General features: G+C 45.9%; 3 protein-coding genes and 1 pseudogene across 6 annotated transcripts in view; 2 read left to right on the top strand and 2 right to left on the bottom strand.

The window, feature by feature from the left end:
* The window catches only part of RAB13 (RAB13, member RAS oncogene family), an 8568-nt gene extending 6058 nt beyond the window's left edge, over nucleotides 1-2510 (bottom strand). The window contains exon 1 of one of the 2 annotated variants that reach the window (XM_058439254.1): nucleotides 2486-2510. The gene's annotated coding sequence lies outside the window, so the exon portion shown is untranslated. Of the gene's footprint in view, nucleotides 1-2442 lie in introns of both variants that reach the window. The other variant, XM_058439255.1, reaches the window with a different exon arrangement.
* Nucleotides 2511-2577: 67 nt separating this feature from the next.
* RPS27 (ribosomal protein S27) lies at nucleotides 2578-3963 on the top strand. The gene is made up of 4 exons (XM_032154500.2): nucleotides 2578-2618; nucleotides 2931-3039; nucleotides 3384-3494; nucleotides 3893-3963. The coding sequence occupies exons 1-4, from the start codon at nucleotides 2613-2615 to the stop codon at nucleotides 3919-3921; spliced, it is 255 nt and encodes an 84-aa protein (XP_032010391.1). The 5' UTR covers nucleotides 2578-2612; the 3' UTR covers nucleotides 3922-3963.
* A 553-nt stretch (nucleotides 3964-4516) lies between these two features.
* The window catches only part of NUP210L (nucleoporin 210 like), a 150527-nt gene continuing 127577 nt past the window's right edge, over nucleotides 4517-27466 (bottom strand). For all 3 annotated transcript variants that reach the window (XM_032154498.2, XM_058439250.1, XM_058439251.1), the window contains 7 exons: nucleotides 24705-24831; nucleotides 21960-22109; nucleotides 13705-13955; nucleotides 12818-13022; nucleotides 6539-6643; nucleotides 4839-4913; nucleotides 4517-4761 (listed from right to left, as the gene is read on the bottom strand). In XM_032154498.2, the coding sequence (XP_032010389.1) occupies nucleotides 4661-4761; nucleotides 4839-4913; nucleotides 6539-6643; nucleotides 12818-13022; nucleotides 13705-13955; nucleotides 21960-22109; nucleotides 24705-24831 (1014 nt within the window). In that variant the 3' untranslated portion in view covers nucleotides 4517-4660. The remainder of the gene's footprint in view (nucleotides 4762-4838; nucleotides 4914-6538; nucleotides 6644-12817; nucleotides 13023-13704; nucleotides 13956-21959; nucleotides 22110-24704; nucleotides 24832-27466) is intronic.
* Nucleotides 7093-7434, top strand: LOC116468426 (large ribosomal subunit protein eL34-like; annotated as a pseudogene).

Raw genomic sequence — 27466 nt, 5'->3', positions numbered from 1 at the left:
AAAAAAAAAAAAAAAAAAAAAAAGAAAGAAAAAAGAAACAAGTTTACCTCTGCCTCTAGAAAAAAATTATTCTTGCCATATGTGTACTGGGGGTGGAAAAAACTACGAAAAACGAAAGAAAGAAAATATTATCTAAGACCCGGTGCGGTGGCTCACACTTGTAATCCCAGCACTTTGGGAGGCCAACGTGAGAGGATCCCTTGAGCCCAGGAGTTCAAGACCAGCCTGGGCAACATAGTGAGACTGCTTCGACAAAAAAAAAAAATTAGCCATACATGGTGGTGTGCGCTGTAGTCCCAGCCCTAGCTACTTGGGGGGCAGAAGTGGGCAGATCACTTGAGCCCAAGAGTCCAAGGCTGTAGTGAGCCATGATTATGCCACTGCACTCCAGCCTCGGTGATAGAGTAAGATCCTGTCTCAAAAAAATTTTTATTAATTAATTAATTAATTAATTAATTTTATTTGAGTCAGAGTCTTGCTCTGTCGCCAGGCTGGAGTGCAGTGGTGCAATCTCGGCTCGCTGCAACCTCCGCCTCCCGGATTCAAGCGATTCTTGTGCCTCAGCCTCTGGAGTAGCTGGGATTACAGGTGCCCGATACCACGCCCAGCTAATTTTTGTATTTTTAGTAGAGACAGGGTTTCACCATGTTGGCCAGATGGTCTCGATCTCTTGACCTTCTGATCCGCCCGCCTCGGCCTCACAAAGTGCTGGGATTACAGTTGTGAGCCAGCGCGTCCGGCCTATTTTTTTTTTTTTTTAATTTTTATTATTTATTTTGAGGCGGAGTTTCGCTCTTGTTGCCTAGGCTGGAGTGCAATGGTGTGATCTGGGCTAACCACAACTTCCGCCTCAGTGGTTCAAGCGATTCTCCTGCCTCAGTCTCGCGAGTAGCTGAAATTACAGGCACCCGCACCACCCCCTGCTAATTTTGTATTTTTAGTAGAGACGAGGTTTCTCCATGTTGGTCAGGCTGGTCTCAAACTCCCGACCTCAGGTGATCCACCCGCCTCTGCCTCCCAAAGGCTTGGGATTACAGGCATGAGCCACGGCACCCAGCCTTTATTTTTATTTTTATTTTATTTTTTGAGACAAAGTTTTGCTCTTGTCACCCAGGCTGAAGCGCAATGGCTCAATCTCCTGTCACTGCAACCTCCGCCTTTTGGGTTCAAGCGATTCTCCAACCTCAGCTTCCCAAGTAGCTGGGATTACAGGCGCCTGCCACCACGCCCAGCTAAATTTTTTTTTTTTTTTGTATTTTTAGTAGAGACGGGGTTTGACCATGTTGGCCAGGCTGGTCTCGAACTCCCGACCTCATGTGATCCGCCCGCCTCAACCTCCCAAAGTGCTGGGATTACAGGCGTGAGCCACCGCGACCGGCAAAGAAAAAATTATTCAAGGAAGTCTCTCTCGAGCCTATTCTGGATGCCTATTAAAAAATTAAAGGCCGGACGTGGTGTCTCACGCCTGTAATCTCAGCACTTTGGGAGACCGAGGCGGGCGGATCACGTGAGGTCAGGAGTTCAATACCAGCTTGGCCAACATGGTGAAACCCTGTCTCTACTAAAAATACAAAATTAGCCGGGAGTGGCGCCGCATGCCTGTAATCCCAGCTACTCGGGAGGCTGAGGCAGGAGAATCGCTTGAATGCGGGAGGCAGAGGTTGTGGTGAGCCGAGATGGCGCCATCACACTACAGCCTGGGCAACAAGAGCAAAACTGCGTCTAAAAAGAAAAAAAAAAAAAGGAGGCCTCTTTCACTTATCCCCATCACCTTCAGTGTCCATGCTTGTCCCTTCTCAAGCTAAACTATTCAATCTCCTTTTGTCCATTCTCTCACCTCTCATTATCTCCTTGAGTCTTCCCTATTTCTTTTCACTGACCAAACCAGGTCTCCCCTGTTTATTTATTTATTTATTTATTTAAGACTGAGTCTTGCTCTGTCACCCAGGCTGGAGTGGATCTGGGTTCACTGCAAGCTCCGCCTCCCAGGTTCATGCGATTCTCCTGCCTCAGCCTCCAGAGTAGCTGGGATTACAGGCGCGCGCCACCACGCCTGGCTAATTTTTGTATTTTTAGTAGAGACAGGGTTTCACCATGTTGGCCAGGCTGGTCTTGAACTGCTGACCTCAGGTGATCCACCCGCCTTGGCCTCCCTAAGTGCTGGGATTACAGGCATGAGCCACCGCGCCCGGCCTAAACTGTTAAATTAAACCAATAGAAAAAGAGTTAAGAATATAGGAATTTAAAAAATAGGACGGAAGTCCCGGATATGGCTCCTTCTCCCTGGTGTTTTCCTCAACCTTTCCTATTTATTAGGCTCCAACTGTCAAGGTATAGCACAAAATTTTAAAAGTGTCCATTTATCCCTGGATAGTGATCGAATTGGCAAGGTAACCCTCTCAACATGGTGACGCATATGTGTCACAACTAACAGTTAAAGACCTTCCGAAAATGTCAGCTCCCTTGTCGCCCCACTGCGGCGGACCAAAGTAGGACCTTCAAAACATGGTGGCACAAGATCCTTGCGTCATTTCCTGTAGTGTGCTCAATATAAGGGGCAGGATTTCCGCTTTTGTTCCTTTCCGGCGGTGACGACCTACCCACACGAGAACATGCCTGTGAGTGCTTTGGTCCAGGTTTCGGCTGAGCTCTCGGTGTTCTGTCCGCACGCTCCTCTCACGCTGATTTCGGATCGTAGAGGGTCCTCATTTACCCTCTGCGCTTCTTAGGACGTTAACTCCAGGGACCGCAGCGGTCCACGGGCCACCCGCATAGACGGGAGCGGAGAGGAAATAAGATGGCGGCCCAGCTGCGCAGACACCAGGGGCGGCGAGGGGCGAGCTCTCCCCGGTGTGTGACAGTGGGGGCTGTTTTCGACCAACCCATTTTCGCCGTTGGTTTCTAAATCTGTGCATTTCTGTCCCTTTTAGCTCGCAAAGGATCTCCTTCATCCCTCTCCAGAAGAGGAGAAGAGGAAACACAAGAAGAAACGCCTGGTGCAGAGCCCCAATTCCTACTTCATGGATGTGAAATGCCCAGGTGAGGAGACGGCTTGCTGTAGTGGGGAAAGCACTGGACCTTAACAGTTGGAAAATGTTGTTGTGTGAGCTGTCTCGTATCCTTGAAGCTGTGCAGCAGCTTCAGTTTCTTCGCCTGTGCAAAATATTTTCCCTGATACTCTTAAAATTTGAATGTATGAGACTGGCAAAGTTTTTCATCTTAGGAGGAGTGATTCATTTCACCGTGATCTCCCATCACATTTCACATACAACTCCTACGTTTTTTTGTGTTGGGAAACAATGTAATGGATGATGAGTTGGGCATAAGTGCAGGAAAGATATGGGTGTAATAGAGGAAAAAAATGTTATCTGCTTTTCTTTCAGGATGCTATAAAATCACCACGGTCTTTAGCCATGCACAAACGGTAGTTTTGTGTGTTGGCTGCTCCACTGTCCTCTGCCAGCCTACAGGAGGAAAAGCAAGGCTTACAGAAGGTAAATGGTTTACTAATGTTGTGATTTGGGGCTTTGAGTTTGCTTTCTAGAAATGGAAACACTTCTCAGGATCTTTCAGTCTTACAGTGAAAGAGATCATCTATAATGTCAATTTTTAGATAAGAAGTGTTGGATTTGGTAATTGTTTAAGTAGATACTACGAAAATCTATGTATTAATCTCAAAGCACTACTGTCTAAAGCGGGGATCAATCGGTGATAAAAGGGCTCAAGTTGATAGGAAGTGACCAAAGTGATACAAATGCGCAGGTAGCTAAGAGTTGAGAAAAATAAAAGATGCAGCTTTCTGTGGGTGGATCATCGTACATCTGCTTTTGTGGGAGAGGTGGGCAGAATACCTGGACTGATGTCAGCTAATCTCTGAATCTTTTTCCTCCAGGATGTTCCTTCAGGAGGAAGCAGCACTGAAAGCACTCTGAATCAAGATGAGTGGGAAACCATCTCAATAAACGCATTTTGGATAAATCCTGTTTATTGTCTTGTTTAAGTGTTAGGAAGTTCCTGTCTCAAGTATTCAGGGGCAACCAGAAAGAGGAGAATATTAGAATCATTTGGGGCACGTAAGTGGCCAAGTACTTTAAAAGTCCCTTTGGGGACATTTTTAACCACCTAGGCTCATTGGATAAAAATCTTTTTTTTTTAAACTGTGATACTATCTCAAGTGTTGTGTTTGGTGTTTTGTTTTTGTTTTTGTTTTTGTTTTTTAAAGAGATGGAGCCTTGCTCTGTCGCCCAGGCTGGAGTGTAGTGGCGCGATCTGCAACCTCCGCCTCTTGGGTTCAAGCAGTTCTCTGTCTCAGCCTCCAAAGTAGCTGGGATTACAGGTAGCTGCCACCATACCCGGCTAATTTTTGTATTTTTAGTAGAGACAGGGTTTCACCATGTTGGTCAGGCTGGTCTCAAATTCCTGACCTGGTGATCTGCCTGCCTAAGTGCTGGGATTACAGGCGTGAGCCACCGCACCCGGCCGACAGTTAACTCTACAACACAGTCCGACATACCAGTTTTAAGGAACAGCTTAGGATGCTTTATTTATAGTTCTCAGAAGCGTTATCTGGAAACTTAATGTAGAAGTTGCTGTTAGGCTTCTTGTCGAGGACTAGAAATCTTATTACCCTTCAGTTGAAAGGAACTTGTCCAAGCAGAGGTTAGTGCCTTATACTCCATAACCAATGTTGCAGCCGACTTTGGGCCAGTGGAGGTTGTAGACTCATGAAGTGAGGGGGAGAACTTGTGGAGTTAAAAAAACCTAGAAGAGGAGGGAAAAGTTGAGTGAATTAAACGTGTGTATCTGAGCTTTTCAAAGATGAGGACGGGCTTTTTTACCTGGCTGTGGTGTTCCTAGAGTTGGTACATACACAACTGGAACTGTTTGTATCTTGTTTAGGAAGGCATTGTATGCTGGAAAAAGGACAAAGGAAATGTCACAAGGCATATCTGAAGAAGGCCTTAAATGGCAAAGTCAGCTCTAGAATGAGAATATTGCTAAAAATAATTCTTCAGAATAAGTAATAGTAATGGCACTATTACAGGAAGTTTTTACCCCAATTTAACCCATTTTAGAGTTACTTTCAGCTTTTGGCTGAAAGGGGGAAGTGGCCGGGTGCGGTGGCTCACGCCTGTAATCGCAGCACTTTGGGAGACTGAGGTGGGTGGATCACGAGGTCAGGAGATCGAGACCATCCTGGCTAACACAGTGAAACCCCGTCTCTACTAAAAATACAAAAAATTAGCCGGGCGTGGTGGCGGGTGCCTGTAGTCCCAGCTACTCAGGAGGCTGAGGCAGGAGAGTGATGTGAACCTGGGAGGTGGACCTTGAAGTGAGCTGAGATCGTGCCACTGCACTCCAGCCTGGGCGACAGTCAGACTGTCTCAAAAAAAAAAAAAAAAGTGGGGGAATGGAGTAAACAGTAGTGATGTGTTAATTTTTTTTTTTTTTTTTCTAGGCTGTGCATGGTGGCTCACGCCTGTAATCCCAGCACTTTGGGAGGCCTAGGTGGGCGGATCACGTGAGGTCAGGCATTCAAGACCAGCCTGGCCAACGTGCCACTAAAAATACAAAAATTAGCCAGGTGTGGTGGCAGGTGTCTGTAATCCCAGCTATTCGAGAGGCTGAGGCAGGAGAATCGCTTGAAACTGGGCGGTGGAGGTTGCAGGGAGCCAAGACTGCACCACTTCACGCCAGCCTGGGTGACAATGGGACTCCATCTCAAAAAAAAAAATTTTTTTAGACACACGGTATCACTGGAGTACAGTGGCACAATCATGGCTTACTACCACCTTGAATTCCCTGGCTCAAGCAATCCTCCTGCCTCAGCTTCCCTAGTAGCTGGGACTAGATGTGTGCCACCACCACACCCAACTAATGTTAAAGTTTGTTTGTAGAGATGGAGTCTCACTGTGTTGCCCAGGCTGGTCTTAAATTCCTAGACTCAAACCATCCTCCCACCTTGGCCTCCCAAAGTGCTAGGATTACAGGCGTGAGCCATTGCACCCAGTCTGTTGTATTACTTGAATTATCCCTAACTATGAATTTCAGCAAAAGTAGCTGAGGGGGACCTTTAATCCACTATGTTACTAGGACTAGCAAGGCTAACTTAGTTTACACTGCTTGTTAAAATTATATGTGATAAGCAGCTAATTTTCATCCTTGTTTGTGAAATAAAATGAAGGCAGTTTCATCTGGGCACGGTGGCTCACGCCTGTAATCCCAGCACTTTGGGAGGCCGAGGCGGGTGGATCACGAGGTCAGGAGTTCAAGATCAGCCTGGCCAAGATGGTGAAACCCCGTCTCTACTAAAAATGCAAAAATCAGTCGGGTGCGGTGGCAGGCGCCTGTAATCCCAGCTACTCGGGAGGCTGAGGCAGGAGAATTGCTTGAACTCGGGCGGCGCAGGTTGCAGTGAGCCAAGATTGCGCCACTGTACTCCAGCCTGGGCGACAGACTTAGACTCCATCTCAAAAAAAAAGAAAAAAAGGCAGTTTTCATGTCAAAGTCTATGGTATTGAATATAAGGACTCTTTACCTAGGAAGATGAAAGCTGTTGATGCCAGCACTGCAAAGAGGGTCAAGAGCAGGATCTGGTAAGAGCCAGTGAGCCGCTTGAGGATGGCGGAATCTTCACAGTGATCTATACATTGGCCATAACAAAACAAGATAATAGTTATTTAATAGCAACCATGGGCAGATGCTGCATTTTTTAAATTTAATTTTTTTTGAGACAGAGTCTTGCTCTCACTCTGTCCCCCAGGCTGGAGGGCAGTGGTGCGATCTCAGCTCACTGCAACCTCCAGCAGATGCTGCATTTTAAAACTTATGACTAAAAATAGTAATAAGAGTATCTGCCAGAAGTATTCAAAACTCAGCCCTCTTAGAGAAGAGAGCTTCAGGTGTGAACTATACTTGGCTCAACCACCTCTTTTTGACTTCTTCCTATCTCCAGACTAATAAAACTCTCTAATTCTTGAGCTTGTTATTTCTTCCTCTTAGATTTCAAAGGATGCTTTAAATCCTCTGCTACTTTAAAATGCTGGTTACCACTTCTTCCTCTTCCAGGGACGTTGTCTGCAGGCACTCAGAATGGTCCAGCGTTTGACATAACAACGTAGGCTTTCCTACAATACAGCCTCTGACAAAACTAGGCTGTCCCAAACCCTTGGTAATAGAATTGTTTACCTTTATACCAAGAAGGATGGGAAAGCACCAAAATCTGCATGTGGCATGTGCCCAGGCAGACTTCAAGGGATTCGTGCTGTAAAACCTGAAGTTCTTATGAGATTGTCCAAAACAAAAAACATGTCGGGTTCCACGTGTGCTAAATGTGTTCGTGACTGGATCAAGCGTGCTTTCCTTATCGAGGAGCAGAAAATTGTTGTGAAAATGTTGAAGGCACAAGCACAGAGTCCGCTAAATAAAAAATGAAACTTTTGAGTAATAAAAGTGGAGAAGACTTAAAAAAAAAATGCGGCCTGGCGCAGTGGTTCACATCTGTAATCCTAGCATTTTGGGAGGCCAAGGCGGGTGGATCACGAGGTCAGGAGATCAAGACCATCCTGGCTAACGCGGTGAAACCCCGTCTCTACTAAAAATACAAAAAATTAGCTAGGTGTGGTGGCGTGCACCTGTAGTCCCAGCTACTTGGGAGGCTGAGGCAGGAGAATGGCGTGAACCGAGATCGCTCCACTGCACTCCAGCCTGGGTGACAGAGCGAGACTCTATTTCAAAACAAAACAAAACAAAACAAAAACATGCTGTTTACCTTCCCCGTGCACTTCAACCCCAGGTAACATGCTTCCCCTTCACTAAACTTGTGATAGTATGCTGATTCCATTTATAATTGTAATCTCTATCTTGAAACATTTTCTTTTCTTTCTTTGTTTTTTTTTGAGAGGGAGTCTCTTGCCCAGGCTGGAGTGCAATGGTGCCATCTCAGCTCCCTGCAACCTCTGCCTTCTGGGTTCAAGCAATTATTTTGTCTCAGCCTCCCTAGTAGCTGGCATTACAGGTGCCCACCACCATACCTGACTAGCTTTTGTATTTTTAGTAGGGATGAGTTTCACCATTTTGGCCAGGCTGGTCTCAAACTCCTGACGTCAGGTGATCCACCCGCCTTGGCCTCACAAAGTGCTGGAATTACAGGCGTGAGCTGCTGCGCCCAGCCAAAACAATTTTTTTAGATCATCAGTGACCACTTAAATCCACAGTACCTTTGTCCTACTCAGGATGTCATTTTTTGGGAACACTCTGATTTGTATCTAACCTTATCCTCAATAAAACTTTAGATTTGCCTTTTTTTTTTTTTTTTTTTGAGACAAGGTCTCAGGCTGGAGTGCAGTGGTGCAGTCATGGCTTACTGCAGCCTCCTAAGTAACTAGGACTACAGGTGCACACCATCACGTCTTTTTTTTTTTTTTTTTTTTTTGAGACGGAGTTTCACTCTTGTTGCCCAGGCTGGGGTGCAATGGCATGATCTCAGCTCACGGCAACCTCTGCCTCCCAGATTCAAGCAATTCTCCTGCCTCAGCGTCCTTCGTAGCTGGGATTACAGGTGCCCGCCACCATGCCCAGCTGATTTTTGTATTTTTAGTAGAGATGGGGTTTCACCGTGTTGGCCAGGATGGTCTCGAACTCCTGACTTCAGGTGATCCAACTACTTCGGCCTCCCAAAGTGGTGGGATTACAGGCATGAGCCATCGTGCCGAACTTTTTTTTTTTTTTAACACCTGGATAATTTAAATTTTTTTCTTTAACTTTTAATTTTTGGTAGAGATGAGGTCTCTCTATGTTGCACAGGCTTGTCTTGAACTCCTGACCTCAGGTGATCTGCCCGCCTCAGCTTCCCAAAGTGTTGGGATTACAAGCGTGAGCTACCGCGCCTGGCCTTTTGGCTGTTTTTCTTTTCTTTTCTTTTCTTTTTTTTTTTCCTGAAACAGCCTTTCTTTCTCACCCAGGCTGCAGTGCAGTGGTGAGATCTCAGCTTACTCCATCTCTGCCTCCCAGGCTCAAGGGATCCTCCCACTTCAGCTTACAGAGTAGCTAGGACTGCAGACCATCATACCTGGCTAATTATTTTGTATTTTTTTAGAGATGAGGTTTTGCCATGTTGCCCAGGCTGGTGATTACTTTGTTTTTTGTTTTTTTTTTTTTTTTGAGACAGTCTTGCTCTGTCCCAGGCTGGAGTGCAGTGGCACTTCGACTCACTGCAACCTCTGCCTCACCGTTCAAGCTATTCTCCTGCCTCAGCCTCCCTGAGTAGCTGGGATTACAGGTGCATGACACTACACCTGGCTATTTTTTTTTTTTTTTTCAGTAGAGATGGGGTTTCACCATGTTGGCCAGGCTGGTCTTGAACTCCTGACCTTGTGGTCCACCCGCCTCGGCCGTCCAAAGTGCTGGGATTACAGGCATGAGCCACCGCGCCTGGCCAATTACTGTAATTTTTTTTTTTTTTTGAGACGGAGTCTCGCTTTGTCGCCCAGGCTGGAGTGCAGTGGCGCAATCTCGGCTCACTGCAAGCTCCGCCTCCCGGGTTCACGCCATTCTCCTGCCTCAGCCTCTCCGAGTAGCTGGGACTACAGGCGCCCGCCACCACGCCCGGCTAATTTTTTTGTATTTTTTAGTAGAGACGGGGTTTCACCGTGGTCTCGATCTCCTGACCTTGTGATCCGCCCGCCTCGGCCTCCCAAAGTGCTGGGATTACAAGCGTGAGCCACCGCGCCCGGCCGATTACTGTAATTTTTAAGTGAGAAATGTTTTTTAAATCTGGCTGTAGGAACATGAATATATCTATGGATTCTTTTTTTCCTCTCTCTATACATTCTGAGAAACTTCTCTAGTAATGAACTATAGAAATGATCCCTGAAAAGATCGAGACCACGGTGAAACCCTGTCTCTACTAAAAATACAAAAAATTAGCCGGGCGTGGTGGTGGGCGCCTGTAGTCCCAGCTACTCGGAGAGGCTGAGGCAGGAGAATGGCGTGAACCCGGGAGGCGGAGCTTGCAGTGAGCCGAGATCGCGCCACTGCACTCCAGCCTGGGTGACAGAGCAAGACTCCGTCTCAAAAAAAAAAAAAAGAAATGATCCCTGAAAGTATAGTCAATGAATTCTGTTGGTGACAAAAGCACACAATACTGCTGATATTATGATGGTTTGCTGCCTATATTAACAATCAGCGAAAGTGCTAACTTTAAGTTAGTGGTCAATTGAAAATAAAGATGCATGGCAGGGCGCGGTAACTCACGCCTGTAATCCCATCATTTTGGGAGGCCGAGGTGGGTGGATCATTTGAGATCAGGAGTTCGAGACCAGCCTGGCCAACATGGTGAAACCTTGTCTCTACTAAAAATACAAAAATTAGCCAGGCATGGTGGCGGGCACCTGCAATCCCAGCTACTTGGGAGGCTGAGGGAGGAGAACTGCTTGAACCTGGGAGTGGAGGTTGCAGTGAGCTGAGATGGTGCCACTGCACTCCAGACTGGGCGGCAGAGGGAGACTCTGTCTTTAAAAAAAAAAAAAAAGAAAAAAGAAAAAGATGCAATTTTTCTCCACTCAGGGTCATGGACACCTTGAATTCTATCTATGGACCTTTGTGGGGATCCATGGTCTCTAGATTTAAAAACTCTGTTCCAATACATTCTGTGATAGTATCTAGAGATACTTTTTTTTTTTTTAAATTCCTGAGACAGGGTCTCGTTCTGTCACCCAGGCTGGAGTGCAGTGGTGTGATCAGACCTCACTGCAACTTCAACCTCCTGGGCTTAGGCAATCCTCCCACCTCAACCTCCTGCTAGGACTTCAGGTGCATGCCACCATGCATGGCTAATTCTTTTGATTTTTAGTAGAGATAAGGTCTTGCTATGTTGCTTAGCCTAGTCTTGAACTCCTGAGCTCAAGCGATCCTCCAGTCTTAGCCTCCCAAAGTGCTAGGATTACTAGCCACTGCGCCAGCTGCACCAGCATCTCAGTTTCCTCAGCTCTTGGGGAAAAATACCTACCTCCTAGAGTTAAGAGAATTAAACCAAAAGCATATAAATGTGCTTAGGATAATGATCAATACAAACCAGACGCTCACGTAACGATCAACAAAAATCTATTTCCCATTAGGAGATATACTATAATTTAGCTTAGATCGTTCCCAGTAATTAAGTAGCTTCCCTTGAGGGGTGGGGAAGCGGGCGTGACAAATAAAATATAAGGAGACTGATGGTTCTCTAGCTTTTCTAACACCTTTTCATAACTATTCCCATCCTATCCAAATGTGGCATTATTCCTAAACTAGGTAATGCCTGGAATCAGGATTTGGGAAAGCTAAGTCTTGGTTCTAGGGTTAACATTGGCCCATTGCCTGATGCAAAAAGATTTAAATACTTTTGAAGACAACAAAACATTTATCAATAAGATTGGCCGGGTGCGGTGGCTCACGCCTGTAATCCCAGCACTTTGGGAGGCCGAGTCGGGCAGATCACCTGAGGTCAGGAGTTCAAGACCAGCCTGGCCAACATGGTGAAACCCCATTTCTACAAAAATACAAAAATTAGCAGGGCATGGTGGTGTATGCCTCTAATCCCAGCTACTCGGGAGTCTGAGGCGGGAGAATCGCTTGAACCTGGGAGGTGGAGGTTGCAGTGAGCCGAGATCACGACATTGCACTCCAGCCTGGGCGACAGAGCAAGACTCGCTCTCAAAAAAAAAAAAAAAAAAGTTTAAAATAGGGCAAATAGTATACTTACAAAGCTGGCAAACTGGTGTTAAACTGACAACTATTCTTTTTCCTTTTTTTTTTTTTTTTGAGACAGGGTCTTGCTCTGTCACCAGGCTGGAGTGCAGTGGCACAATCACAGTTCACTGCAGCCTTGAACTCCTGGTGTCAAGCAATCCTCCTGCCTCAGCCTCCCGAGTAGCTGGGACCACAGGTCCATGCCACCATGCCCAGGTAATTTTTTTTTGTACTTTTTTGTTGATACAGATTTTTGCCTTTTTCCCCAGGCTGGTCTCGAACTCCTGAGCTCAAGGGATCTGCCCACCTTGGCCTCCCAAAGTGCTGGAATTACAAGGCATGGGCCATCATGCCTGGCTGACAACTATTCTTAAATATATGTTAAATATAAAATTTAGGTAGTGTTAAGAAAGCTACCTAAAGGTTGTATTTTGGGTAGGTTTGGAAGATTCATGCCTCAACTAGTTTGAGTAATCTTGGTCAAGTGGCTGAATGTTTCCCATTAACTAAACTGTGATAACATCTGTCCCCCCTTATCTGTGGGGAATATGTTCCAAGACCCTCAGTGGATGCCGCAGATAATATTGAACCCTCTATGTACTATGTGTTTTCCTTACTGAGTTGAGAACTTCCACTTTTTCACTTAAAGGAAGCACTTTCCAGCTTCTTTTTGGCATACCCGAATTGCAGGCATCACCACTCTTATGCTTTGGAGCCATTATTAAGTAAAATAAGGGTTACTTGAAACAAGCACTGCACTGTGATACCTTGATACCACTTGATTTGATAGTAGAGACTGCTACTAAGTGACTAAAGGGCTGATAGTGTATACGGTGTGAACATGCTGGACAAAGAGATGATTCATGGTTGGGGACCAGAGCAGGACAGTGTGAGATTTCCTCATGCTATTTGGAACAGTGCACAATTTAAACCGTTTATTTCAGAAGTTTTTCATTTATTTTTGGACCGTGGTTGACTGTCAGTTAAGTGAAACTCGGAAAGCAAAACTGCAGATGGGGGGTACTAATGTAATACATTCTTTCTTCTTTTCCTCTCTAGATTATAAATATGAATCTCTGATGCTTACCTGCACCCAACTTATCTTTCATAGCCCTCACTACCACTGCCTCACTTTGACTGGTGAGTACACAGGAAATATTGATGAAAACAGGTGATGCCATCTGCTGGAAGGAAGTGAAGTTGACCACTCTTACAGAGTAGATGGCCAGGCCAGGAGTGAAGGGAGAGTGGCTATGGCCAGCGACCACTAGAACTGGGGAGCTGGAGACGACCTTGGAGAAAAGATAAAACCTTTTATTTAAAAGGAAAAAAATCAATTTTGTATCAATATGTTCCAATCTCAAGCATACACAGTACAATAATTGTCAAGATCTGGATTTCTAGCTAGCTAGCCGACAATCAATAAATCATTTACTTTTTTGTTGTTGTTGTTTTGAGAGGCAGTCTGGCTCTGTCACCCAGGCTGGAGTGCAGTGGCGCAATCTTGGCTCCCTGCAACCTCTGCCTCCCAGGTTCAAGCAATTTTCCTGCCTCAGCCTCCCGAGTAGCTGGGACTACAGGTGCCCGCCACCACGTCCAGCTAATTTTTGTACTTTTAGTAGAGAGGAGGTTTCACCGTGTTGGCCAGGATGGTCTTGATCTGTTGACCTTGTGATCCACCCACTTTGGCCTCCCAAAGTGCTGGAATTACAGGCATGAGCCACCGTGCTCGGCCAATCATTTACTTTTTTTACTCCTTTAGGTATGTTGACAAAGCTCATGACCTAGATTTTGGACTCTGGGAGCCTGCCTGGCATTATGAAAGAGATAAGTTTTCTTCATTTGATTTTGTCATTTCCTATGGTAATTTTTATTAGGTCACTCAGTAACTTCTTTTGCCCTTGAAGTGAGAATGAAAACTATCTTTTCAAATTCCTGATCTCTTGTTCTGTTTTGGTTCAGTTCTTAACATACCTCTAGCTTCCTAAGAACTCTGTCCACTCCCAGTACTCTTATCTCTCCGATATCTTGTTTGTGGCTAAGAACCAATTCTGACTGGTTAATATAAAAGGCTGGGATGAAAGGAATGAGGATTCGTTGCATTCCATTCTTGCTACGTTCACTGACCAGTGTAGCCCACCCATAGACTGAGGTGTCAGCCACACTGAGGGCCTGTAGCAGCTCCTCTGACTGCAGTCGAACCTTGATTATGCAGACATAAACCCCTGGAAAAAAAAAAAAGAGGAAAAACTGAGCAGGAAGGTTCAGAGGCTCTATTGAGCCAACTGAATTAGGATAGGAAGGAAAAATTGTGACATACAAATTCAGCAAAAGAGAAAATGTGAATTTAGTTTTGAGTATTCAATATCAGCACAATATTGGCCACTATGAGGAGGATACGAAATAAAAAGAAAAACAGTCCTAGAGAAACCACAACTGAACTTGTTTACTGAGAATACCATTCTTTCTTTTTTTTGGAGACAGGGTCTCACTCTGTCGTGCAGGCTAGAGCACAGTGGCGCAATCATGGCATTCTGCAGCCCTGACCTTCCAGGCTCCGGCGATCCTCCCACCTCAGCCTCCTGAGTAGCTGGGACTACAGGCATGAGCCACTGTGCCTGGCTAATTTTTGTATTTTTAGCTGAGGTGGGCGGATCACAAGGTCAAGAGTTCGAGACCAGCCTGGCCAACATGGTGAAACCCCATCTCTACTAAAAATACAAGGATTAGCTGGGTGTGATGGTGGGTACCTGTAATCCCAGCTACTTGGGAGACTGATGCAGGGAAATTGCTTGAACCCAGGAGATGGAGGTTGCAGTGAGCTGAGATCACACCACTGCATTCCAGCTTGGGGACAGAGCAAGACTCTGTCTCGAAAAAAAAAAAAATTATATTTTTTATAGAGATGGGGCTTCACTATGTTGCCCAGGCTGGTCTCAAACTCCTGGGCTCAAGCGATCCTCCTGTCTTGGCCTCCCAAAGTGCTGGGTTTACAGGTGTGAGAAACCGCTCCCTGGCTAAGAATACCATTCTTATTCAACATGTCCGGGAGTATTAAATGATATAACACAAGCAGGGCAATTAAGAGCTGGGGATATAGAATGAAGTAGTCAGTGCTGGTGAACTCAGGAAAGGGTTTTTGAAAGAAAGACAAGCTTTGAGCATCATTAATAACTTAGGTATCAGACCACCTCTTGGTGTCATTATTTTTATCAATGGTAGGAGCTGTTTTTCCAGTTACCCATGCTTAATCCTTAGCTGTTTTTTTTTTTTTTTTAAAGAGACAGAATTTCACACTGTTGCCCAGGCTGGAGTGCAGTGGTGCAATTCTACCTCACTGCAGCCTTAAACTCCTGGGCTCAAGTAATCCTCCCACCTCAGCCTCCCAAGCAGCTAGGACTCCAGGCATGTGCCACCATGCCTGGCTAATTTTTAATTTTTATTTATTGTTATTATTATTATTTTATATATATTTTTGAGACGGAGTCTCACCCTGTTGCCCAGGCTAGAGTGCAGTGGCGCAATCTCAGCTCACTGCAAGCTCTGCCTCCCGGGTTCACGCCATTCTCCTGCCTCAGCCTCCCAAGTAGCTGGGACTACAGGCGCCCGCCACCACATCCGGCTAATTTTTGTATTTTTAGTAGAGACGAGGTTTTACCTTGTTAGCCAGGATGGTCTCGATCTCCTGACCTTGTGATCCTCCCACCTTGGCCTCCCAAAGTGCTGGGATTACAGGCGTGAGCCACCATGCCTGGACTATTTATTATTTTTGTAAAGACAGAGTCTTGCTCTTGCCCAGGCTGGAGTGCAGTGGCACGATCACAACTCACTGAAACCTTGAATTCTTGGGCTCAAGCAATCTTCCTGCCTCAGAGCTAGGGCTACAGGTGCGCACCACCATGCCTGGCTATTTTATTTTTTGAGAGACAAGGTCTTGCTATGTTGCCCAGGCTGGTTTCAAACTCCTGGGCTCAAGTGATCCTCCTGCTTCAGCTTCCTAAAACATTGGGATTATAGGCATGAGCCACTGCACCTGGCCTTAGTTGTCTTTACATCCTTTCCTTCATCCCTATATCCAATCATTTCCAAATCTTGCTAACTCCTCCTCTGAAATGTCTCTGACATCTGCCCCTTCTTAGTATTTCTCTATTAGTCTGGTCTAGACCCTTATCAATGCATGCTTGGATTATTGCAATTGGATAATTATGGATAATTAGTCTGGTCTAGACCCTTATTAGTCTGGCCCAGACCCATTAGTCTGGTCTAGACCCTTATCAATTCATGCTTGCATTATTGCCCCTTCACAGGTATCCTTGCCTGTTATTCCGCTTTTCTTTTTTTTTTTGAGATGGAGTCTCACTCTGTTGCCCAGGCTGGAGTGCAGTGGCGTGATCTTGGCTCACTGCAAGCTCCGCCTCCTGGGTTCATGCCATTCTTCTGCCTCAGCCTCCCGAGTAGCTGGGACTACAGGAGTCCACCACCACGCCCGGCTAATTTTTTTGTATTTTTAGTGGAGACGGGGTTTCACCATGTTAGCCAAGATGGTCTCGATCTCCTGACCTCGTGATCCGCCCGCCTCGGCCTCCCAAAGTGCTGGGATTACAGGCGTGAGCCACTGCGCCAGGCCTTTTTTTTTTCTTTTGAGACGAAGTCTCACTGTGTCGCCCAGGCTGGAGTGCAGTGGTGGGATCTCAGCTCACTTCAAGCTCTGCCTCCTTGGTTCAAGTGATTCTCCTGACTCAGCCTCCCACGTAGCTGGGATTACAGGCGCCCGACTAATTTTTGTATTTTTAGTAGGGGCAGAGTTTCACCATGTTGGCCAGGCTGGTCTTGAACTCCTGACCTCAAATAATCCACCCACCTCAGTCTCCCAAAGTGCTGGGATTATAGACGTGAGCCACCGTGCCCTGCCGTTATTCCTCTTTTCTTTCTTTGAGACAGGTTCTCCATCTGTTGCCCAGGCTGTAGTGCAGTGGTGTGATCATGGCTCACTGCAGCCTTGAACTCTTGGGCTCAAGGGATTCCCCCACCTTGGCCTCCTGAGTAGCTGGGATTACAGGCATGAGCCACTGTGGCCAGGCTATTCCTCTTTTCTTCTTTCTTTTCTTTGCTTTTCTCTTTTCTTTTCTTTTCTTTTTTTTTTGAGATGGAGTCTCACTCTATCGCCCAGGCTAGAGTGTAGTGGTGTAATTTTGGCTCACTGCAACCTCCACCTCCTGAGTTCAAGCAGTTCTCCTGCCTCAGCCTCCTGAGTAGCTGGGATTACAGGCGTGTGCCACCACGACCAGTTAATTTTTGTATTTTTAGTAGAGACGGGGTTTCACCATGTTGGTCAGGCTGGTCTCAACTCCTGACCTTGTGATCCACCCTCCTCGGCCTCCCAAAGTGCTAGGATTACAGGCATGAGCCACTGTGCCCAGCCTCCTCTTTTCTTTTTCTTATCCATTCTATATACTGCCACTAAATCCTTAAAAACTGCCTTCATTCTTTATTTTTCTTTTTTTTGAGATGGAGTCTTGTCTGTCGCCCAGGCAAGATGGAGTGCAGTGGTGCGATCTCAGCTCACTGTAACCTCCACCTCCCAGGGTCAAGCAATTCTCCTGCCTCAGCCTCCCGAGTAGCTGGGACTACAGGCGTGAGCCACCAGGCCTGGCTAATTTTTGTATTTTTCGTAGAGTCAGGGTTTCACCACGTTGGCCAGGCTGGTCTTGAACTCCTGACCTCAGGTGATCCACCACCTTGGCCTCTCAAAGTGCTTGGATTACAGGCGTGAGCCACCGCACCCAGTGTTTGTTCGTTTGTTTGTTTGTTTTTTGAGACGGAGTTTTGTTCCCGTTGCCTAAGCTGGAGTGCAATGGTGCGATTTCAGCTCACCGCAACCTCTGCCTCCCGGGTTCAAGTGATTCTCCTGTCTCAGCCTCCCGAGTAGCTGGGATTACATGCATGCACCATCACGTCTGGCTAATTTTGTATTTTTGTATTTTTTCTTTCTTTTTTTTTTTTGAGACAGAGTTTTGCTCTTATTGCCCAGGCTGGAGTGCAATGGCGTGATCTCGGCTCACTGCAATCTCTGCCTCCAGGGTTCAAGCGATTCTCCTGCCTGAGCCTCCTGAGTGGCTGGGATTACAGGCATGCGCCACCACACCTGGCTAATTTTGTAATTTTAGTAGAGACGGGTTTCTCCACATTGGTAAGGCTGGTCTTGAACTCCCGACCTCAGGTAATCTGCCCACCTCAGTCTCCCAAAGTGTTGGGATTACAGGCATGAGCCACTGCGCTCCGCCCTAATTTTGTATTTTTAGTAAAGACGGGGTTTCTCCATGTTGGTCATGCTGGTCTTGAACTCCCAACCTCAGGTGATCCGCCTGCCTCAGACTCCCAAAGTGTTGGGATTACAGGTGTGAACCACCCCACCTGGCCAAAAACTGCCTTCATTTTTATTTTATTTATTTATTTACTTATTTAGACAGCGTCTTGCTCTGTCACCAAGGCTAGGGTGTAGTGGCATTATCATGGCTCACTGCAGCCTCAACCTCCTGGGCCCAAGTGATTTTATCTTATTTTTGGAAAAAAAAAACTAAACCAAAACTAAAACAAACTTCTCTAGGGCCCTATATTGCCTGGAATGTCCTGTTCTCTTCACATCTAGTTCACTCTTAGTAGTACTTCTAAAGGTCATTCCCTCTGTAAAACGTTACTTATTTTTGCCTCTAGGTTTCATGTAGATACTCCTCCTTTCTTTCTGCTTTATTTTTATTTATTTATTTATTTTTCTGTGATGGAGTCTCACTCTTATTGCCCAGGCTGGAGTGAAGTGGCGCGATCTCGGCTCACTGCAACCTCCGCCTCCTGGGTTCAAGCAATTCTCCTGCCTCAGCCTCCCGAGTAGCTGGGACTACAGGCATGTGCCACCACGCCCGGCTAATTTTTGTATTTTTTAGTAGAGATGGGGTTTCACCATATTGGCCAGGCTGGTCTCAAACTCCTAACCTCGGCTGATCTGCCTGCCTTGGCCTCCCAAACTGCTGGGATTACAGGCGTGAGCCACCGTGCCTGGCCTCTTTCTGCTTTCTTACCATGCCATATATATATATACACATACATACACATACATATATATACACATATACATATATATACACATATACGTGTGTGTATACATATATACATATATATGTATACATATGTGTATATATACATATATACATATATGTGTGTGTATATATATATATATATATTTTTTTTTTTTTGAGATGGAGTTTCGCTCTTTGGCCCAGGCTGGAGTGCAGTGGCGTGATCTTAGCTCACTATAACCTCCTTCTTCTATTTCAAGTGATTCTCCTGCCTCAGCCTCCCAAATAGCTGGGATTACAGGTGCCTGCCACTATGCCCGGCTAATTTTTGTATTTTTAGTAGAGACGGGGTTTCACCATGTTAGCCAGGCTGGTCTCAAACTCCTGACCTCAAGTGATCTGCCCGCCTCGGCCTCCCAAAATGCTGGATTACAGGTGTTAGCTACTGCGCCAGGCCTACACATATATTTTTGAGACAGATTTTCGCTCTCGTTGCCCAGGTTGGAGTGCAATGGTGCCATCTTGGCTCACCGCAACCTCCACTTCCTGGGTTCAAATGATTCTCCTGCCTCAGCCTCCCTAGTAGCTGGGATTACAGGCATGTGCCACCACGCTTGGCTAATTTTGTATTTTTAGTAGAGGCCAGGTTTCTCCATGTTGGTGAGGCTGGTCGTGAACTCCTGACCTCAGGTGATCCACCCGCCTCAGCCTCCCAAAGCGCTGGGATTACAGGCGTGAGTCATCACGCCTGGCCTATATATTTTTTCAATTTATTTATTTATTTATTTATTTCTTGAAACAGAGTCTCACTCTGTTGCCCAGGCTGGAGTGCAGTGGCGCGATCTCGGCTCACTGCAAGCTCCACCTCCCGGGTTCACGCCATTCTCTTGCCTCTGCCTCCTGAGTAGCTGGGACTACAGGCGCCCGCCAACATGCCTGGCTAATTTTTTGTATTTTTTTAGTGGAGACGGGGTTTCACCGTATTAGCCAGGATGAGCTCTGTCTCCTGACCTCGTGATCCGCCTGCCTCGGCCTCCCAAAGTGCTGGGACCACAGGCGTGAGCCACCGCGCCCGGCCTTATTTATTTATTTTTGAGACGGAGTCTTGCTCTGTTGCCTAGGCTGGAGTGCAGTGGCACGATCTTGGCTCACTGTAACCTCTGCCTCCTGGATTCAAGTGATTCTCCTGCCTCAGCCTCCCAAGTAGCTGGGACTACAGGTGACTGCCACCATGCCTGGCTAATTTTTGTATTTTTAGCAGAGATGGGGTTTCACCGTGTTGGCCAGGCTGGTCTCAAACCACTGACCTCAAGTGATTTGTCTGCCACGACCTCCCAAAGTGCTGGGATAATGAGTGTGAGCCACTGCACCCGGCTTGATTTATTTTTTCATCAATAAATTGAAGTCACAAACATATATGTGTCTACCCTGTAACTCATCACCTGGTAGGGTAACACTAAAAGTTAAAAGCTTTAGGCTGGACATGGTGGTTCACGCCTATAATCCCAGCACTTTGGAAGGCCGAGGTGGATCACTTGAGGCTAAGAGTTTGAGACCAGCCTGAGCAACATAGGGAGACCCTGTCCCTACACAAACAAACAAACAAACAAAATAAATAAAGAAACAAAAATGGCTGGGCACGGTGGCTCATGCCTGTAATCCCAACAACTTTGGGATGCTGAGGCGGGCGGATCACGAGGTCAGGAGTTCGAGACCAGCCTGACCAACATTGTGAAACCCCATCTCTACTAAAAATACAAGTTATCTGGGCGTGGTGACACGCGCCTGTAATCCCAGCTACTCAGGAGGCTGAGGCAGGAGAATAGCTTGTAACCGGGAGGCAGAGGTGTAGTGAGCTGAGATCGTGCCACTGCACTCCAGTCTGGGAGACAGAGTGAGGCTCCGTCTCAAAAACAAAACAAAACAAAAAAACAAACAAACCAAAAATTACTTTTCTTTGTAACTCCACATCTTCTCCTGCTATCAGGTATTATAAACAGTTTGCTGAATGAACCTTCCTTCAGTGGTTGCTCATGACCCAAACCATTCAGACTGCCTGATCTAGCATTAGAGGTTCTCTCATGATGAAGCACTACCTTATTTATACCTTACATTTTTTTTTTTTTTTTGAGATGAAGTCTTGCTCTGTCGCCCAGTCTGGAGTGCATCGGTGTGATTTTGGCTCATTGCAACGTCCATCTCCCGGTTCAGGCAATTCTCCCTGCCTCAGTCTCCCCAATAGTTGGGATTACAGGTGCCTCCCACCACGCCTGGCTAATTTTTGTATTTTTAGTAGAGATGGGGTTTCGTCATGTTGGCCAGGCTGGTCTCCGAAGCCCTGACCTCAGGTGATCCGCCTGCCTCGGCCTCCCAAAGTACTAGGATTACAGGTGTGAGCCACTGTGCCCGGCCCTATACCTTATATTTGATATGAATCCTTTCATTTTTAGATAAGCTGATTTACATAAAGTCATCCTGACATCATGCCTATTTCCACTTTCCACTTGTTAATCCTATTCTTTTATTTGGAATATCTTTCAATTCAACAAAACATCCAAACACTGTGCTACATGCTGGGAATGAAAGATAAATGAGACACAATGCAGAGCCTCACAGAGTTAATGGGGACTAACAAGAAAATAGTAAATTATAATAGAAAAGCACAGGGTATTCTAGGAGGCACGTGTTAAAACTTATTTGAATAGGGCTGGGGGCAGTGGCTTAACACCTGTAATTCCAGCACTTTGGGAGGCTGAGGCAGGAGGATTGCTTGAGGCCAGGAGTTTGAGACCAGCCTGGGCAATATAGGAAGATCATGTCGCTCTTAAAAAAAAAAAAAAAAAGGCATGATGGCATGTGCCTGTAGTCCTAGCTACTCAGGAAGCTAAGGCAGGGGGATTGCTTGAGTCTAGGAGTTTAAGGTTACAATGAGCTATGATCACACCATTTCACTCCAGCCTTAGGCAACACAGAAAGACCCTGTCTCAAAAAAAAAAAAAAAGAGTTGAATGGGTTGAACAAAAATGTTGCCTGAGAAAGATTCCATAGTTATATATCAGATGAAACTACAGATATAAATGCAATCCAATAAGAAAGGGACAATCATACAAATAGATAAACAGAATGGAGAAACCAGATTCAACTGGTGTAACCTACCTTTCTCCATACTGAAATCCGAATGGACGTGAAAGACTTTACTTGCTGGAATGTCTAGCAAAGTATTACTGAACTGTACATGGCACAGCATGAGGGTTGCTGGAAGAAGTACTTTTGTAATGGCCAAGGCCTGGTTTGGGGTACAGAATCCTGAAAAGCAGAAAAGAGGTAAATAGCTTTGTCACTAACAAGAATTTGTAAAAAGAGAGACCATTATATGGAGGCAGTTTTGGAGCATAAAAAAACATAAGCAAGAAAGAGGGTCAATTATGGCTGGTTTGCCCACTTCTGCTTCAATCAAGGTGAAAGAATAGTGTGAGACCCTCGCATTCTAATTTGTGAATGACTACAGTGGGGCATCCATTATCAATATCATACATAGGTGGTATCTTTTTTCAAAGACTTTTTGAAAAATCTTTGAGATGAAGTCTTGCTCTGTCGCCCAGTCTGGAGTGCAGTGGTGTGATTTTGGCTCGTTGCAACTTCCATCTCCCGGTTCAGGCAATTCTCCCTGGCTCAGTCTCCCCAGTAGTTGGGATGACAGGTGCCTCCCATCACGCCTGGCGTCAGTGGGAGTAAGACAGATTACAGGGAAGTTAGAAATCTATTAAAAATAGGCCAGGCGCGGTGGCTCACACTTGTAATCCCAGCACTTTGGGAGGCTGAGGCAGGCGGATCACCTGAGGTCGGGAGTTCGAGACCAGCCTGACCAACACGGAGAAACCCTGTCTCTACTAAAAATACAAAATTAGCTGGGGGTGGTGGCGCATGCCTGTAATCCCAGCTACTCAGGAGGCTGAGGAAGGAGAATTGCTTGAATTCAGGAGGCAGAAGTTGCAGTGAGCCGAGATTGTGCCACTGCACTCTAGCCTTGGCAACAAGAGTGAAACTCCATCTCAAATAAATAAATAAATAAATAAATAAATAAATAAAAATAAAGCAGTACAGTTGGGAGGTAGCTTTTAGGTCTAGGAGAATTTGTTTTTCATATACAATATTGTAATACAATTACAATATAATTCAAGCCCTGAGTCCCTAGAACTTCATCACAAGTGGTGCCTTAAGAGGAATCATATAGACAGCAAGAAGTGGACTGTTGTTATCATTGGGTCAGCTGCAATGAGTGGCATTCTTTATGAAAAATCATTAGCAAAATCAAAGGGACTGATGCATGAGGTTTCTCAATAAATAAGTAGTGATTTTAGAAAGATTCTGGGGAATAAAACATCAGTCTGTTGGCCAGGCACGGTGGCTCACGCTTGTAATCCCAGCACTTTGGGAGGTCGAGGCGGGCGGATCACCTGAGGTCAGGAGTTCGAGACCAGCCTGGCCAACATGGGGAAACCCTGCCTCTAGCAATAATACAAAAGTTAGCTAGGCATGGTGGCGCATGCCTGTAGTCTGCGCTACTCGAGGGGCTGAGGCAGGAGAATTGCTTGAACCCAGAAGGCGGATGTTGCGGTGAGCCGAGATCATGCCACTGCACTCCAGCCTGGGCAACAGAACAAGGCTCCATCTCAAAAATAAAAAAGACAGTCTGTTTATAAAATCATAATTTGGACAACAGTGGGTGAATATGTTATGAAGAAACATTTAGTATTTTTTGTCTATAAAAGAACTTGGGAAATTTTAAAGATAAAATATTATTTACTTATTTATCTATCTTTGTATTTATAATAAAATTAAATAGCTAATTTGAAAAAATATGTTAAATGCTTGAAGGCAAATAGAATTCAAATTCTCTTTTTTTTTTGAGATGGAGTCTTGCTCTGTCGCCCAGAGTGCAGTGGCACGATCTCAGCTGACTGCAACCTCTGTCTCCCGGGTTCAAGCAATTCTCCTGCCTCAGCCTCCCGAGTAGCTGGGATTACAGGCATCTGCCACTGCACCGGGCTAATTTTTGTATTTTTAGTGGAGACAGGGTTTCACCATCTTAGCCAGGCGGGTCTCGAACTCCTGACCTCATGATCCACCTGCCTCGGCTTCCCAAAGTGCTGGGATTACAGGTGTGAGCCACCACGCCCAGCCATCTCTATTTTTTATTTTTATTTTTTTTGAGAGATGGGGTCTTGCTTTGTTGCCCAGGCTGGTCTCAAACTCCTGGCCTCAAGCGATCCTCCCACCACAGCCTCCTAAATAATTGGGATTACAGGCATGAGCCACCACTCCAGAGTCCTAAAATTATGTTTTTTTTTTTTTTTTTTTTTTGAGATGGAGTCTCACTCCGTCACCCAGGCTGGAGTCCAGTGGTGCGATCTCGGCTCACTGTAACCTCCGCTTCCCAGGTTCAAGCAATTATCTTGCCTCAGCCTCCAAGTAGATGGGATTACAGGCACACGCCACCACACCCAGCTAGTTTTTGTATTTTTAGTAGAGATGGGGTTCACCATGTTGGTCAGGCTGGTCTTGAACTCCTGGTCAGGCTGGTCTTGAACTCCCGACCTCAGGTGATGTGCCTGCCTCGGCCTCCCAAAGTGCTGGGATTACAGGTGTGAGCCACCTCGCCTGGCCTAAAATTTGTATTTTTAAAACTAGAAAGACAATAGTGACTAGGATGAGCCTATTTTAAAACCTTAGTCTAGTCATAATTTCTAAGGTCTCATAGAGCTCTATGATTTATTTGTCAAGATGGAGTCAGTTTTGAAATAAAAAGAAAATCTGGATTACTAATCCGAAGGGATAAATGAATTGAGGGAAAACGAGAAAGGTAGGAACAATCACTGAAACCATGAAGAGATTCCTGACCTTTAAGATTGACACCATTTCTGCCAGTGGTAATGAAGAGCTTGAATACAGTTGAATTGAGGGTATTGGTGAGATAAGTCTTGAGGTCATAACTGAGCATTAATCTTGATGATGCATTGACCACCACCTGTCAGCAAATCAAAGGAAAATCTGCACCTAAGTTCCTAGAGAATCTGATTCCTTCCGGATTCACCCCTCATAACTTATTTAACCGAAAGTATCTGTTTCACACAAGTACAAATTCCATCTCATGACCATATATTTGAGAACAACAAAATCTGTTTGCCTTTGAAGACAAAATATCTTTTTTTTTTTGAGTCAGGGTCTTGCTCTGTCACCCAGGCTGGAGTGCAGTGGCATGATCATGGCTGACTGAAGCCTCAAATTCCTAGGCTCAAGCAATCCTCCTACCTCAGCCTCTAGAGAAGCTGGGACTACACGTATGTGTCACCATGCCTAACCAACGAAAGACGGGGTCGGCCGGGCGCGGTGGCTCACGTCTGTAATCCCAGCACTGGGAGGCCGAGGCGGGTGGATCACCTGAGGTCAGGAGTTCCAGACTGGCCTGATCAACATGGAGAAACCCCACCTCTACTAAAAAAACACAAAATTAGCCGGGCTTGGTGGTGCATGCCTGTGATCCCAGCTACTCGGGAGGCTGAGGCAGGAGAATCGCTTGAACCTGGGAGGCGGAGGTTGCAGTGAGCCGAGATTGCGCCATTACACTCCAGCCTGGGCAACAAGAGCGAAACTCTGAATCAAAACAACAACAACAACAAAAAAAGACGGGGTCTTGGCCAGGCACGGTGGCTCAGAGCGAGACTCTGGAAAAAAAAAAAAAAAAAGACGGGGTCTCACTATGTTGCCCCAGGTGGTCTCGAACTCCTGGCTGCAAGCCATCCTTCCACCTTGGCCTCCCAAAGTGCTGAGATTACAGAAATAAACTACCATGCCCAGCCCAAAATAACATTTTTTCTTTTTTTTTTTTTTTTGAGATGGAGTCTCGCCCTGTCAGCCAGGCTGGAGCACAGTGGCGCTATCTCGGCTCACTGCAAGCTCCGCCCACTGGGTTCACGCCATTCTCCTGCCTCAGCCTGCCGAGTAGCTGGGAATACAGGCGCCCGCCACCATGCCCGGCTAATTTTTTGTATATTTAGTAGAGACGGGGTTTCACCGTGTTAGCCAGGATGGTCTCGATCTCCTGACCTCGTGATCCACCTGCCTCGGCCTCCCAAAGTGCTGGGATTACAGGCGTGAGCCACTGCGCCTGGCCTTAAAATAACATTTTTTCTAGAAGGAAGTCTTGGGTCCAATTATTCCTTCAGACATATCTTCCCTTTGTATGACTCCCTATTAAAATGCCTTTGAGGCCAGGTGCGGTGGCTCACGCATATAATCCCAGCACTCTGGGAGGCTGAGGCGGGTGGATCACTTGAGGTCAGGAGTTTGAGACCAGCCTGGCCAGCATGGCAAAACCCCGCCTCTACTAAAAATACAAAAATTAGCCAGGCATGTTGGAGTGCGCCTGTAATCCCAGCTACCAGGGAGGCTGAGGCAGGAGAATTGCTTGAACTCGGGAGGCAGAGTCTGCAGTGAGCCAAGATTGTGCCATTGCACTCCAGCCTGGGCGACAGAGTGAGACTCCATCTCAAAAAAACAAAACAAAACAAAGAAAAACAAAAACACACACACACAAAAACATAAAACAACTGCAACTTTCTTTAGGACATTTTCTCTTTGTCTCTAGTTGCATATAATCTCAATTTTTTCTGAAACTTCAAAGTACATTGTTTTTTCTCAAGAATACTTGTACTGTTCTGCCTTATATTGTAAGTTTTGTTTGTTTGTTTGTTTTGAGATGGAGTCTTGCTCTGTCACCCAGGCTACAGTGCACTGGCGCAATTTTAGCTCACTGCAGCCTCTGCCTCCCGGATTCCAGCAGTTCTCCTGCTTCAGCCTCCCAAGTAGCTGGGATTGCAGGCATGTGCCACCACACCTGGCTGATTTTTGTACCTTTAGTAGAGACAGGATTTCACCATGTTGGCCAGGCTGGTCTCGAACTCCTGATCTCAAGTGATCCACTGACCTCGGCCTCTAAAAGTGCTGGGATTTAATCCCAGCACTTTGGGAGGCCGAGGCGGGCGGATTACGAGGTCGGGAGATCAAGACCACGGTGAAACCCTGTCTCTACTAAAAATACAAAAAAAAATTAGCCGGGCGTGGTGGCGGGCGCCTGTAGTCCCAGCTACTTGGAGAGGCTGAGGCAGGAGAATGGCGTGAACCCGGGAGGCGGAGCTTGCAGTGAGCCAAGATTGCGCCACTGCACTCCAGCCTGGGCGAGAGAGCAAGACTCCGTCTCAAAAAAAAAAAAAAAAAAAAAGTGCTGGGATTACAGGTGTGAGCCACCATGCCCAGCCCTTAATATTTTAAATTTAAATGCAATATACTCTACATTCTCCTTAGTATTACCACAGGTTTTTTAAATTCAAGAACCTTAAAACCCAAGTTAGTTACATTAATAGCTTAATAAAGAAAGGAATTTTGTCTTTTTCATATTTGTATTTCTGGAGGCCAGCACAATGCCTGACACTTAATAGGCTTTAATGAGTATCTGCTAATTAGTGAATAATTAAATGAGGATTCTACGAAGTACACAAATTAGAATAGGAGTGACCTTTTGACTTCCCTGTAGCATCTAACACCACAACCATTTCCTCCTTTGCCTTCTATGACACTGTTTCTCTTTGCTTTTCTGATTCCTA

This window comes from Hylobates moloch, unplaced genomic scaffold (genome assembly GCF_009828535.3).
Source record: "Hylobates moloch isolate HMO894 unplaced genomic scaffold, HMol_V3 SCAFFOLD_5, whole genome shotgun sequence".
Taxonomy (NCBI): domain Eukaryota; kingdom Metazoa; phylum Chordata; class Mammalia; order Primates; family Hylobatidae; genus Hylobates; species Hylobates moloch.
The sequence above is the reverse complement of the archived record's forward strand: the minus strand, read 5'-3'. Positions and strand labels throughout refer to the sequence as shown.

What these genes read in the sequence shown, in the direction of transcription:
- RPS27 (XM_032154500.2), top strand. An exon ending in CATGGATGTGAAATGCCCAG is followed by an intron (nt 3,040 to 3,383) that starts GTGAGGAGACGG and finishes CTTTTCTTTCAG; the next exon opens with GATGCTATAAAATCACCACG. An exon ending in AAAAGCAAGGCTTACAGAAG is followed by an intron (nt 3,495 to 3,892) that starts GTAAATGGTTTA and finishes TTTTTCCTCCAG; the next exon opens with GATGTTCCTTCAGGAGGAAG.